The sequence below is a fragment of the Chelonia mydas genome, chromosome 2, assembly GCF_015237465.2.
Source record: "Chelonia mydas isolate rCheMyd1 chromosome 2, rCheMyd1.pri.v2, whole genome shotgun sequence".
NCBI lineage: Eukaryota > Metazoa > Chordata > Testudines > Cheloniidae > Chelonia > Chelonia mydas.
In genome coordinates this window covers 245,071,044-245,085,828 of record NC_057850.1, presented here as the reverse complement: position 1 = coordinate 245,085,828, position 14,785 = coordinate 245,071,044, and the positions used below count along the sequence as shown (strand labels likewise).

General features: G+C 43.5%; 1 protein-coding gene across 4 annotated transcripts in view; it reads left to right on the top strand.

Annotated features, from left to right (window-relative positions):
• DPP6 (dipeptidyl peptidase like 6) overlaps window positions 1-14,785 on the top strand; it is an 812,601-nt gene that overhangs the window by 278,621 nt on the left and 519,195 nt on the right. Inside the window, exon 1 of one of the 4 annotated variants that reach the window (XM_043541565.1) lies at window positions 14,145-14,231. The exons of the other annotated variants lie outside the window; for them this stretch is intronic. Within the exon in view, the coding sequence (XP_043397500.1) occupies window positions 14,202-14,231 (30 nt within the window). The 5' untranslated portion in view covers window positions 14,145-14,201. Of the gene's footprint in view, window positions 1-14,144; window positions 14,232-14,785 lie in introns of those variants that run through there. 4 annotated transcript variants of the gene reach the window in all.

Below are 14,785 nucleotides of genomic sequence, written 5' to 3'. Positions count from 1 at the left end.
ATAACTCCTTTGACTTCAGTCTAGTCAATTCATGATTCACACTGGGACTACTGTCTGTTATTTGCATTGCAGTAGCACATAGGAGCCCCACTCTTGGATCAGGACCCTGTTACGCTAGGCATTGTATAAACACGGAACAAAATGACAGCCCAGGCCCTTTGTTGACTTTTACCCTACCTTCAAGTTGGAAATAAATACTGTCAAGCCAGAGCCACTTGTTAACTTCTCCTGGTAACCTCTTGTTTTCAAATATGTTGCTTTTAGCTGAGATTTGCATTTCTTTTTTCTATAATGACCCCGTACAGCTTTTTAAAATCTTTCAGACTCTAAATGGTATAGTCCAACTCGATCCAATCCATCCTCATTATTGATACCCCCTAAAAGCTATATCAATCTGGCAATTGTCTGTAGAATTACTCCTTGTCTACAAGCGCACTGGCATTTTGTATGGAAGTAGAAACATTTAATATATAATTCACTAGAGGAAATGACTATCTGCTGCAGAGTAGTTATGAGAATTACAGCCCGATGTAAATAAAGTGCAGACACAGTATTAGGAGAATTGTTAGCTATTACTGGGCAAAATATAAAATAAAATAAAATCCCAAAACAAAGCGCCTGTTCTTGTCTGCAGAGTGAGCAAGAGCTTGCTCCGGGAGACAACAACATTTAAGGAACCAGCTTGTAAATCTCTCATCATGCTTATTGCATACCCTTTGCTGGGGAGAAGACCAAGAGCTCTCATTCTCTCTTGCTCTCTCTCTCTTTCTCTTCTGCCTTTCTTTCTACGGGTGGAAATTTTTTGCCAGAAATTTTGAAAAAAAAATGTTTTATAAAATTTCCCCCCATTTCCCTCCCCCTTTTTGACACCCCACCAAATGGTTTTGGTCTGTTTGTTTTTCCTGGTTTTCTGTCCCTTTTCCTCCCTTTTACAGTTGGGGGGAAAAGGAGGAAAGTGAGGAAAAAGGGGCGGGGAATGAAAAAAATTAACCCACTTATATTTTTGCAGTTTGTTTTGTCAATGAAAAACTTGGTAAGAAATGAAAATTTTCCACAAAAAGTGTGTTTGGGGAAAAAAAGGTAATTTTCCATTGAAAAATGTTTTCAATAGAAAATGTTTCAACCAGCTCTATTATTGACCCTCCTTTTGTGTTTTTCCTCATACCTCCTCTTTCTTCTCCTTCCACCGGTTCATCTGTCCTTTTATATCCAGTCTCATTTTTCTCCTTTCTTCTATAATCTGTGTCCTAATCCTCTTCCTTCCTTTATTATTTTCTACGTGCCAAATGATAGAGCTCTGTATAGTTTGAAAGCTTGTCTCATTCACCAACAAAAGTTGGTCCAATAAAAGATATTACCTCACACACCTTTTCTTTCCAAATTGTACTGAGCATTTTCCAGATAAAGATCAAGCCAATTTTCTGTTTTAAATGTAGATTGCAACCTCTTTCAGATAGAGGTTGGGTCATCAAATGTGTTTTTACAGCACCCAATGTAATGCTCTATTTGGAGGCTCTAGGTGACACTATAATGCAAATAAATTATAAGACAAGGTCCCTACCTAGAAGTCTTTTTCTTGTCCATTTCTTTTTTTTTTTTTTTTTGCTCTCTGCCCCATCTTTTTCCTTCCATTGTTACTGCCCATCTCTCTCTCGATGCTCAGTCCTTGTCTTGTGTTTTGTACCCTCTATAATTCTCCTCTTGTTCTCTGCCTGCCCTGTTTCATCCTACCCAGCCAGGTTCCTTCCCTACTTTCCCCTTACTTCTACCTTTCCAATCTCCTCCTCTCCCCTTCTCCAAATCAAAGATTTCTGCCACCCCCGCTGATTTATCACTTGGCAATGGTGAGGAATGCGTTGCACCTATTTGCAGCGTTTAACTTATCAGCACTTATTTACAGCGATGATCCAGGGGTTAGCACGATAATGCAATGCAAATCGAAATTACATCAGGTTAGATATTATGCAATCAACTACATTAAAATTTACTGCAGAATTCAGGAAAGTCACTGGTTCAGCACCTCATCCCAACTGGCAGTTGTTTTGCCAGCCTATCAACACTTTATAACAAACAGATGCAGATAGTTCTTCTTTGAGTACACATCCCTATGGGTGCAACACTGTCAGATATGTACATGCCCATGCTCTTTTGACCAGAGACTTGTAAAAGCAGTATCCACGTCCCCACACCTGCACAGAGCAGCACCACATGCTTCCATCCGAGGGCATATGAGGAGTTGCGGGACCTGCCGTCACTCAGTGCCTTCTCAGCTGCCTGTGGATCCAGATGAAGCACTTTTGGCATCTGCTGTTCTCAGCATCCTGCCTTTTCTCACTTACAGTGAACCATACATTTTTTTATTTTCTTAAGTTTTTATTTCATTAGTTGTTATTTTTTTCTCATTTTCAGCGCATTTGTGCTTTGACATGGAGGGTCCTCGCCCCCCATCATCTGGGCTTCTTATTTACTGCTTTGGCACTTCTCTGGGTTATGTCGAAAACCCTAGAGTTCCAGCCCTGCCACAGGTCTTTTCACCAGAGCAAAGCGCACTCTAGCAGTTTATGGTATTTCTGAGACACCCACGTCCCATCACAGTGTATGTCTGCATGGGGTTTCAAAGCAGGCCTTGAAAGGACAGAGAGGCTAGGTTGAAGCTCCTCTCAATGGAATGCTCCCTTTTCCAGCAGGATCCACTTCCCTTCTCCCCGCCACATTGGCCTCAACATCTCAGGCTGCTCTGGCAATTGCCGGACCCGCAGCAACAGTTCCAGAGATGAAGATGTTGAACAAAAAGAAACATCTTTCTCCTTCCAGGGAGTCTAAGAAAAGGGTGGGTCACCCCATAAATCTGGCTCCCGGGAGACCTCGTGTCCCACAAAGGGCACCGCTGAGGCTCCAGCTGAAACCCGTACTGAGGCATTTGTATTGCCTAAGAAGCCTCAGTCTGGGAAGTCTTCTGCTAGGCAACACAGGGAAGTACCACCTCAGTACCATCTGACACCGCTTGGCACCAAACGGTCCTTAGCCACTGCAGTTGTTATGTGGTAAGCATCTTGGCTCCAGTCTCCTAGACTCCTAAGGGAAGTACAGAGGAACAGGGCCCAAGCTCTTCAGTGCTGACCTGGACCTCTCCCTCCACTCCCTTAAAGATTCAAGGGCAACATTAGACTGTCACTGTACCATACAGCATTGCCTTCAATGGGGAAGAGTCGGTAGCCAGGACACTTAACCTATTTAGGAAAAAGTCCTATCATTATTTAAACTTCCTGATTGTAGTGACTATATTTTGGCTTTGGATCATTCTGAGGTATTTACTTTTTGGCTTATGCTCTTCTCATGCGAATTGAGCTTTCTGTGTATAGAAGAGATGCAGACTACTAATATTTAACATACCCTAGAGAAGTTAATTAAAAACCCACATAGCTGAAACATAAGTCTATATGAGATACAACCCAAAGTGTTTAATATACTACATACTGCCAGAAAATGTACTTCTTCAGCAGGAACTATTCTCAATGATGCTAGACAGGCATTTAATTAAACTGAATGGAAATAATAGATTTATGTAACATTCTGGTTAGAGTTCTTCTATCTGCTGTATTTTACTAAGTATAAAATTATATGAGGAGTCCAAAGCTATTGAACAAATGTTGTGAATCTCCAGAATTTGGGATAATTTCCATAACTTTCTTTTTCTGTATTCCTAAGTACTGCTCCAAAAACCAGGGCTATATTCTGATATCCTCACTCATGTTGAGTAATGCCTTCCCCGGGGCACATTCCCAGTGAAATCAGTGGGGCTGTTTGTGGAGTAAGGTCCTATTCTGTTTGGGCGAGGGTGTCAGAATCTGCCCCTAATTATTTTAGGGGATGACATGATGTCACCTGACATGTGCAGAGAGATTAAAACTGTAATTACATTCCAAGGCCCACAGTTTTCTGAAAGTGGTAGTTTTTGGAGCAATATCAAGAGAGGGCAACAGTCTCTGCACTGTCAGAGGAATCAGAGGTAGAACATTTTTAGTGAGCTCCTGCTAATGCCTGAGATTGCAGTATCCTCTGTATTCCCAATGTGACAGTATAATGCAAAATGCCTTAGTGCTCCCCACCATTTAGCAGGCGCCTGATACTGCCTCCTTTACCTCCTCGAGTACTAACTTACCTTGCAAGTAGTCCTACTTGGGCAATAAGGTATTATTCAAGGGGAGATAAGTCACAGATGGCATCTTTGGACTGTAGAAGTTGTCAATGACCCCCTATAGGTTGAGTAGCTTTTACTCTTTCCTCCAATAGTAGTTATGAAGGAGTAAGTCAGTTTCTCGATTCCTCCATTTTGTTGCTCTTAATTGACCAAACATATCCTTGTGTGTGTCCTTCCTTTGTTATATACAGTGGCTAACATTTTCAAAAATTATCTCTGATTTTGCGTCCCAATTTGACACACCCAGGGTCAGGTTTTCAGAAGTCATGAAACCAGTGGGTGCTTCCGGTGCCCAACACCCCTGAAAATGCCACCCAAGGTATTAGAGAGGCAGAAACAGAGGCACCCAAAATCAGAAGCCCACTTTTTTAAAAACTTGTTTACTGCTGAATTAAACTATATTGTGTTTTGGGGAGCTTTGTAAAAGGACTGCATGTACTATTGAAAGAGATACGCTGGAGTACACAGTGATTTATTTCAGTCACATAGTGTAGATACTGGTGTGGTGACATTTCTTGGGTAACTCTCCAAACAAAGGAAAACAATCGAGTGCAGAAATATCACCAAAGAAACCAATCATAACAAGAAGATAAAGCTTGCAATCACCCCTTGTATGTAGGTTGATACTCTTCTTGGCTACCCCGATTTGTCTTTTACTAGATAAACATTCAACAGCCTTGTGTTCTGTGGACTTTCTTAGCTCCTTGGGGTCTACTGCCTCACCTGACTCCTCCAGATGCAGAGCTGCATTTCTAAAACCCCAAATCTTTCAGAAAGCCCAGCTCTTTTTCCAAATCTACACATGCCACAAAGAAATCTTGAAGCAAATTTTATTACTTATAGAATTGCTTTTGTTGTGTAGGATTGAGCCAGAGTTCTAACTCAACACACACAATACTGCTAAAATACACCTATACACCTTTCTTTCTTTTGAGCCTAAGACTACTTTCAAGTGACCTCTATAAGTGTGGGCTTGTACTCCTTGCCAAATTAGGTTTAAATTCCGAGGCAAGGGTTCTCTCTCGGTTTCTATAGCACGTTAATGCAGCAACTCCAGAAACATTCAAAAAGAGACTTTTTCTTGATTTAAATATGCAAAGGAAGACTACAATTAATGCAGGATTTTGATATTAAATAGCATCTATTGTCCCTTACCTTTTCTATTTTCAGTGTAGCACAGATTTTTGCATTTGCAATTCAGGAATTCCTTCCTGAATTTGGCAGGGTGGAAGCTGGAGATTTTGGTAAGAGACAGCTGGGGCTTTGGGCAACAAAACGGCATGGGAGGCATCTTGGGATTGTAGGATAAATACATTTGTTGGATTTTTTTGCTAAAGTGATCAGCAGTGAAATAGTTAACAAAGTTGACATTTCCAACCTTATCTAAGTTTCAGGGTTAACAACCGATTGAGATGAATGGAGCAGTTCAAACCCCAGAGCTATTGTTTCAAAACTGTCTATCTACAGATTGATAGATAGTTTTGAAACACCAGCTCTGGGGTTTGAACTGCTTCATCTGTGAATTGAGTGAATGCAGCAAGGTCTATCTATAAATAGATAGACCTTGCTGCATTTACCCAATTCACAGGTTTAAGGATTTCTCTGCAACCATTCAGGCTAAAAATTATGTTTCTAAATAATAATACCTAATACTTAGATTGAGGTCTACTAATGAAAACCACTGAATACTTTACAAAGGAATGTATCATTATCCCCATTTTACACATGGGGAACTTAAGGCATAGGGAGGTGAAGTGACTTGCACACGGTCATGCAGTAGGCTAGTGGCAGAGCCAGGAATAGGCCCCAGGTCTCCTGAGTCCCAGTGATATTTTGTTTTAATTTGCATGAAAGGATGCGATAGCAGCCTAGAAACTGTGCCAGTCACATTTCTGCCCATAGAGACATGATACGAAAAAAATGTTCCCAGCCAGGGTGGTAGATTGTTACACTTCACTGTGGCTAACAGGTGCAAGAGAGGGAATGAGCCATCCATGTTTTAAGTAATGTTTAGTTTTGTAATAGTGGGTTGTTTAGGTTGTTAAAAATCTCAGACCTCTCTAGCTATAAAAATGCCAATGGATTATTTAAAGTTATCAAAGCCATAGAGGGACTTATAGCTTTTGGATCACTTACGATCATTGCTCTCATCTCTGCTCTTCCATGCTAACCCCATTTATTTTTTTCTTTTTTCTTTTAAGTTTGAGTTGACATTGGCAGTGCCACTGCATGACAATCCCATACCATTGCTGCTGTCTTCCGACATCGTTATCATACCTAGGCTGCTGCTAACAAAACAGCTGCACTATTAATCTTGCATGGTATTTGGAGAATTACAGTATCCCACAGCCCCTTCGTAAAATTACAGCTATCTACTAACGAACTGCCTTCTGCAAGTGACAGCCCTGTATGATTAAAACTTACACAGCCTCTCTGGTGGTATTAATCAGAGTGATGAGTGATTGAGAAAACCAACGGACTAATGCAAGGTGCTGTTCAATGCACATTTAAGTTAATCAAGTAAAAGCAGGCAAGAGAGAGCCCCTTTCTCTCTCACACATTTTGTGGGAGCTCTAAAATAAAATTTCATACTCCCGCCTCACGCCAAACTCTTCCATTCCCTCCTTTTCCTTGTCACATAAGAAGCTTTTAAAGAATCATTTAGGATTGGATTCTGTGTTGTGGAAATTGGGGAGATTTCAGTGGGAGGAGAAATGGACCCTACATTTATAGCAATTGCCAGAAATGGTGTGGGGAAGAATCACACTCGAAATCAAGAGGCAGCATGGGTAATGGTAGGATACTGGAATAGGACTCTAGAGACCTGGGTTCTACCACTGACCTTGGGCTAGTCACTTCACTTCTCTGGGCCTCTGTTTCTCTCCCATTCTTTGTCTATCTTGTCTGTTTTGATTCTAAGTTCTTCAGGGCATGGACAAATCTCATACATTTGTACAGCACCTAGCACAATGGGTTCCAATCTGAGTTAGGGACTCTAGGTGCTACCATAATATAAATAGTGATTATTATTCTTTAGCAATTTATCTAGGGTTGCCAGGTGTCCAGTTTTCGATCAGAACATCTGGTCGAAAAGGGAACCTGGCAGCGTCCGGTCAGCACAGCTGATGGGATGCTAAAAGTCTGGCTGGTTGCAGTAACTCGCCTCTGCCACTGGGGGGGGGTGGGGGTGGGAAGAGCAGCAACTGCAGCTGGAGCCACATGGAGGAGCTGCTCTCTGCTCAGCTGTTGACACCTAACAGGGAGCAGTGGCTGGCTTCTGGACTGGGCTCCAAGAGGTGGGTGCCGCTCCCCGGGGGAGGGGATCCTGTTCATCCCCCCTTCTGCCCCACCATGCCCTGATTACCCCAGTCCTGGCCCCTCGCTACGGGGACCAAATCCGACCCCTCCCCACCCCGGCCCCTTGCTCCGGGGACTGACCCCTGCTGTGCCCCGATTGCCCCAGCCCTGGCGCCTTGCTACGGGAACCGAGTCTGACCCTTCTCCGGCCCCTTGGTCCAGGGACCAATCCGTGCTGTGCCCTGATTGCCCCAGCCCTGGCCCCTCGCTACGGGGACCAAGTCTGACCCCTCCCTGCCCCAGCCCCTCAGTACGAGGACCGACCCCTCCCCACCCCAGCCCCTCAGTAGGACTGACTGCTCCCCAGCCCATTGCTATGGGGACCAACCCCTCCCTGTCCTAGCCCCTTGCTCCAGGAACTGGCCCCTGTTATGCCCGAGCTGGGCAGGTGGACAGGCTCCACGTCAGCTCCTGCCAGCCCGGCTCTGAAGGCAGCAGGTCAGTCCTGGAAGGTGGGGGATTGAGCAATGGGGGGTGAGAGCGAGCAATGGAGGAAGGGGGAGAGGAGTGGGTGGGGGGCAGGGCCTCAGGGGAAGAGGTGGGGCGAGGCAAGGGTATTCAGTTTTCAGCTTTTAGAAAGTTGGCAACCCTAAAATTATTCCTTTTTATTTCTAGTAGGTTTGTTCCTTCCAATATCACTAGGTTGCCAAAAGCATATATTAAAGTACAGGGAACAGGAGGTGTGAGTCTCCTCTCGAACATCTGAAGGATACGGCAACCATTCAACTCTCTGAATTCTGTATTGTTCTTGAGACTTTTTTTACACATGGTTGACTCAGGTGAAAACAAAACAGCATGCCCCGAACTCAATTCAGTAGCAGTAGATTTCAGTACGATGCTCAATGGGATGCCGAGTCTCCCCTCCCATATTGCTTAGGGATCAATCCTGTGAGGTGATGAGCATGGACTTCAATGAGAGATAAGGGTCTCAGGAGACACTGGGCACCTTGAAGGATTGGCCCTTTAGCGAAACTGTGGATCTAGTAATCTCATGGCCAAACTGAAGTGAAGTATTGTTACGAAAATCAATGAGGTTGTATTCATGATTAACCATTACTGACACGGTTTTGTTTTTCTTCTCAGCTGGCTCATTGTTGTGTTTCTTAGGGTTGTTTTCAGGTACATAAGTGTTCCCTCAGCCTCTGAGTTTTGAGGTCAGCCTAGGGCCATGCTGTTTCTAGCAGTCCTCCTGATGCGGGCAGGAAGAGGTTACGCAGGGTAACTTTTCCATGCTCCTTTCTCTGTAATCTATTGAAGGTGGATTCTGGCAAAATGTAGTCTATACGTAAACATTATTTCAAAGTTATTTTTTTCCTTTGAGTGGCACAGCTGGATTTCTACAACCTCTGAAGCTTTGAATACAGGTGGTGACGATAAGCAGCTATTTGTCACACTAGAATGCCGTGCTTATGTAAACTGCCTTTTGAATGACTACAATTCTCATGGATTCTAAAATGTACTTCTGGGTACAGAAACTATTTTCATGTATTGCTGTTTAAATACTGAACTCCTGACTCTGGCAAAATAGCCATTGTTTTCAATGGGGGTTTTGTCTGAGTAGAGGGTTGAGGCATGGCTCTAGTATAGGTGTGTGTGGACTGGAGAGAAATCCACTTTGTTTACCAAGACAATATTACTATCCTAGGCCCCAGTCCTGCAAACACTGAAACCTTGCAATCAATGGGACTGTTCATCTGAACCACATTATCCATATGTATGTTTGCAGGATCAACGTGTATCACTGTTATAAAGTATGCTAGAACTCAGATTTGACTTTCACACTAGGCTGATGATAAAGTAAGTATCATTAATTCTTAGTAAAATGGACCAACCTTTGCTTCTTTGATCGTACAAAATGGGAGCTAACATTCAATGCAGGTTATTCTTAGCACCTGGAATAGGAACCCTTCGCTTACAGTTCGGAGTGCTGTCTCTTGGGAGAGAGAGATGATGAAGTCTAAGGTTTTGTCTACACGGGAACTTTGTCGGCAAAACTTGTTGTTCAGGGGTGTTAAAAACCACTCCTCCCCCTCCCCCCAGATGACAAAAGTTTTGCCGATGAACAGCGCTGATGCGAACAGCGCTTTGTCAGCGGGAGAGCTCTCTCCTGCCAACAAACAGCAGCTACACTACGCGCCTTTTAGCGGCACAGCTGTAGCAGCACAGCTGTGTCACTAAAAGGTGCGTAGCGTAGACAAAGCCTGAGTGTAAAAGAGAATAGACGGGTGTTTAGCTAAGGGTTTTGAATTCACAAGATCACTGTGCAGAGTCTTCCTTATTCAAAGTATAACATGGTGTGTTAGGTGTTGGGGCAGGGGTGGTCAAACTTTTTGGCCTGAGGGCCACATCGGGGTTCTGAAACTATATGGAGAGCCAGGTAGGGAAGGCTGTGCCTCCCCAAACAGCCTGGCCTCTGCCCCCATCCTCCCTCTCCCACTTCCCGCCCCCTGACTGCCTCCCTCAGAACTCCCGAGCCATCCAACCCACCTTGCTCCTTGGCCCCTGACCGCCCCTTCCCAGGACCCCGTCCCCTATCCAACCTCCCCTGCTCCCTGGCCCCTGACTGCCCCAACCGCTGTCCACACCCCCACCCCCTGACAGGCCCCCTGGGACTCCCACGCCTATCCAACCGCCCCTGCTCCCTGTTCCCTGACTGCCCCCTGGGATCCCCTGTCCCTTATTTAGCCCCCCCCCCCCCTTTACCATGCCTCTCAGAGCACCGGGACTGGCAGCCGCACCACCCGGCCGGAGCCAGCCATGCTGTCGAGAGCACCGGGGCAGGCCAGCGGCTCTCGCAGCCGCGCTGCCCGGCAGGAGCTTGCAGCCCTGCCACCCAGAGTGCTGAGGCTGCGGGGGAGGGGGGACAGCAGGGGAGGGGCCGGGGGCTAGCCTTCCCAGCCGGGAGCTCAAGGGCCGGGCAGGAGGGTCCCAGTGGGCCAGATGTGGCCTGCGGGCTGCAATTTATCCACCTCTGTGTTGGGGGGAAGAAAATAAAGCCGCCACAAAAGTTAAGCTTCTAAGTAAACTGCTGAAAATTGGAATGAATAAAAGCAGAACGTTCTGTTCTTGTATGTTGTGGATCCGAAAGAGGAGAGACATGAAGCAGCGTTGTTTGCAAATGTAGGAGAAGTGGCACATCCTCTTCAGTTTGATAAGAGAGAGCCAGTGAGAAATTAGAAATAGGCATGAATAGTATGAAATACCTTGTGCTTCCAGGAAAATGTTACCCATGAGAAATGTACATTTCCCAGGAAGAAGGTCACGTAGATCAGCATGTGACAGACTAGAAACTGGCTTTGAAATGGGTGGAATATGGAGATCATTGAGGCTTATTAATAAATAACAAAATCATGCTGTGTTTCCAACAATTAAAAAATAAACAGTTCCAACTTATCTTCTGCACAATAATTTTCAGGAGCCAAATTTAGGCTTTGATGGAGCAACTCTAAATGGGCTGAATAAACAAGGCACGACAAAGTGATCGATTCCTTCAGCTGACTGGTTAAAGGGTTTTACGTCCCAAGGTTCCCTGACTTGGAAATCCTGTCGTGGTGTCTGTTGCATATCATTGCAGTATAAAATTAGCCTTGGGCACATATGAAATGTAATACATGGCAACAAGCATGGCCACCATGATTTTTTTTTAAAAATGTAGTTGTGCATCCAAAAATTATTTTTTAAGGTGCACGTTAGTAGAGGTGGGCAAGTTTTACTTTACTGTGTGCTATGGGTGTCGAAAGCACACTTGTGTTCATAGATTTTAAAGTAAAAAAAAAAAAAAAAGAAATTTGGTCATCTAGTCCAGGGGACGGCAACCTTTCCGTCAAAAGAAGAAGGAGCCATTTTTTTGGTTTTGTCTTTGACCAAAATATTTCGAGAGCCGCATCACATGCAAAGCTACTTGTAGAGTTAGAATTTACCAACTAATAATTGAACATATTAAAGTTATTACTCTCACTAATACTTATAATGTGACTTCTGCTGTTTGAATTTGAATATAAACAGGAGGGGGCTGTGGGGTCTGGAAGGGAGTTTGGGTGCAGGACGGGGTTCTGACCTGGGGCATGGGGGTGAAGTGTGGGAGGGGGTGTGAGCTGCAAGCTCTGGCCGGGAGGTGCTTCCCACATGTGGCTCCCAGCTGGCAGCGCAGCAGGGCTCAGCAGGCTGCGTGCCTGCCCTGGCCCCACGCCACTCCCAGAAGAGGCTGGCTGCTGACATGTCTCTGCGTGCCCCCGCCCCCACCCCCAGCACCATCCTCACAGCTCCCACTGGCCCATTGGTGGGGGAATCTAACACTTCCCTTGGTGGTTTATTCCAATAGTTAATCACCCTCAGTGTTAAAAATAAGTGTTTTAAAATGACTGTGTATCCTAATACACTATGCAATGAACAGGCTTTGGCAGGTACTGTGGGAGCATGGAAGAAGAACAGATACTCAAGGTCAATGTTCCCTCTAATTTTTGACAGGCTGTGTGCGCAACATATTTCTTCTGTGCACATTTTGGTGTGTGCAGTGTTTCGCCGTATGCACAGGGTTTAGGATCTGTGTGCGTGCGCAAACGCACACAGCTTAGAGGAAACAGTGCTCAAGGTGTGTAGAGCTGGTTTGAAAGCAAAACTTTTGTCCCAAAGGAAAGTCTCATTTTTAAATTTGTCTAAATCCCAAATTGGGGCAACATTTCAAAATTTTTCACAGAATAGAAAGGTCAGAATCATTTTGGTTCAGAAATGTCAAGAAATTCTGCATCCAACTGTAAAGAAACATTTCAACATTCCCAAATCATAGAGTTTCATTCCAGGTTGTTCAATGGAATCAACACAATTAATTTTGGTTTGGTTCGCCATTAATCTGTGTCTCTTTGAGCCTCCTGCAGTGCCTCATGGAAGATATAGTTCTGAAATCTCATGCCCCCATTCTCCTTGGCTGGACTACATTTCCCCTGGTGAACACTCAACATGTGACTCATACAACATACTCCATTGTCAGTTTAACCAGAGATCAGAGTAACAGCCTTGTTAGTCTGTATTCGCAAAAAGAAAAAGGAGTACTTGTGGCACCTTAGAGACTAACCAATTTATTTGAGCATGAGCTTTCGTGAGCTACAGCTCACTTCATCGGATGCATACTGTGGAAATTGCAGAATTGCACAATTTCCACAGTATGCATCCGATGAAGTGAGCTGTAGCTCACGAAAGCTCATGCTCAAATAAATTGGTTAGTCTCTAAGGTGCCACAAGTACTCCTTTTCTTTTAACCAGAGCGGCAACTATGGTGCATCATAGGAAATGCTGTCCATCCAAGGAGACAGAGAATAGGGGAATGAGACACTTAAACTTTACAACTGCCACAAAGCTTTAATGTCAAAGTGATCCAAAATGTAACATTTTGATTTGGTTTGACAAATCAAGATGTTTCATTTCAGTTTTCCTGATGGAAAATGGAAACATTTTTGCAAAATACTGATTTTGGAGAAACTGTATTTGTCATTAAAACAAAACAAATAAACAAACCAAAACATTTCAGTGGAAAATTCCCAACCAGTGCTAGTGTTCAGCCTGTATGAATCAGAGTATCACCATCTGGCATGCCATTAGAGAAGTGCAACAACATGTATTTCCCTGATGTTACTGTTTGATACTTACAAGACAGACAACATGGTAACATATTGTATTTGGAAATTCATGGGAACATATTGTGAAACTTCGATAGCTTTGCAGAACTGAGGTGGAGAGGAAGATGTTATCAGTCTGAAAATAAAGAACAAACTTAAAACAGGTACTGTAGCTCTTGAAGAAAAAAAAAAAAAAAAAATAGACGAAGCACTGTAAAAGAAAAATTCCAGTTCTGCAAGACATTGAGCATCTCCTGCAAGGCATTGAACATCCTCAGTTTCTACTGAAATCAATGGGAACGGAGGGCACTTAACACCCAAAGAAACAAAAATGATTCTGGTGTAGTGGTAAAAGTTACTGTTTAAAAGTGTCACCATTTTATTCATATCTAATCGAGATGGTCAAAAAAGTGGGGTTTATTGTTTGAATTTCTTCTGGAAAAAAATCAAAATGTTCCAATACTGAAAACTTGGGCCAAAACCCAAAGTATTTTGATTTGGAAATACTGCCACGGGGACTCTTCGGAATGGTCATTCAGGTGCTTCATGCCCCCATTCTCTTCTGTGAGCCAGGCTTCCTGGTCAGACTACATCTTCCATGGTGCACCACAATCTCTCCTCTTGAAGATGCAAGGCAGTGCATCATGGGAGATCCTGTCCATTGTGCCTCATGGGAGATGTAGCCCCGCCCCTAGAGTAGAATGGGACATGAGGCAACTGAACTGTAGCTCCCATGGGGCACCACAGCGGCATTTCCAAATCTAAACTTTCTGGGTTTTGACTGAAATATTTTGGTATTTAGAATTTTTTCCAATGAAAAATCAAAATTGTTTGCAGAAGAGACACTTTTTGTGAAAAAAAATTATTCAATCCAGTTAATTCAATCAATTTAACCCAATTTTCTGTCAAAAAAAGTTTCATTTGGGAATGTTCAACTAGCCTTAGTAACTACTATTTGTATCTCTCATCTGCAGACTTTACTGACAAGAAAAAGTCTACACTACCCTTAAAGCTGCAGAGCCAATATAGCTATGGACGATGATGCTGCATTATATTATAACGTATGTAGAACACACAAAATTGTTGTCTGCATTTCTAGTTTGTTATTTTACTGATGGCAGAATTTTTATTACTGGCAGTGATTTCAGAGGCAGGTAGAGCATAGCCTGATTTGCAGATCTCAGACTGAGTTTGCAACGGTGAGAAATATCTTATTTTGACATGTAAGCTAAAGAAGTTTGATACGGAACTCATTGAAGCCTGATCCAAATCCCATTGACCTTTATGGAAAGACTCATTGATTTCAAGTAAGCTTGAGGTCAGGCCCTGGGGGATGGTATGAAACACCACAATGCTACTTTAACAGATTCACTTTTTAGAATACAACATAATTTAACAGATTAAACTGCACAACAAAGGTGGTCCTATTTTTAAGACAGCAGTATAGACTCTACAGGTACTTTTGGAAGAATTTGTGCAAAGAAAATGAGACAGAACAAATGGGAAAGCGTTTACTACAGAAGATGGCAGGCAATCTCAATTTTTTTATTGGCATGCTAACTAATGAGCCTTCTAAAGAAAGAATGCTGTGTAAATCTGCTATTGCTATAAAAGA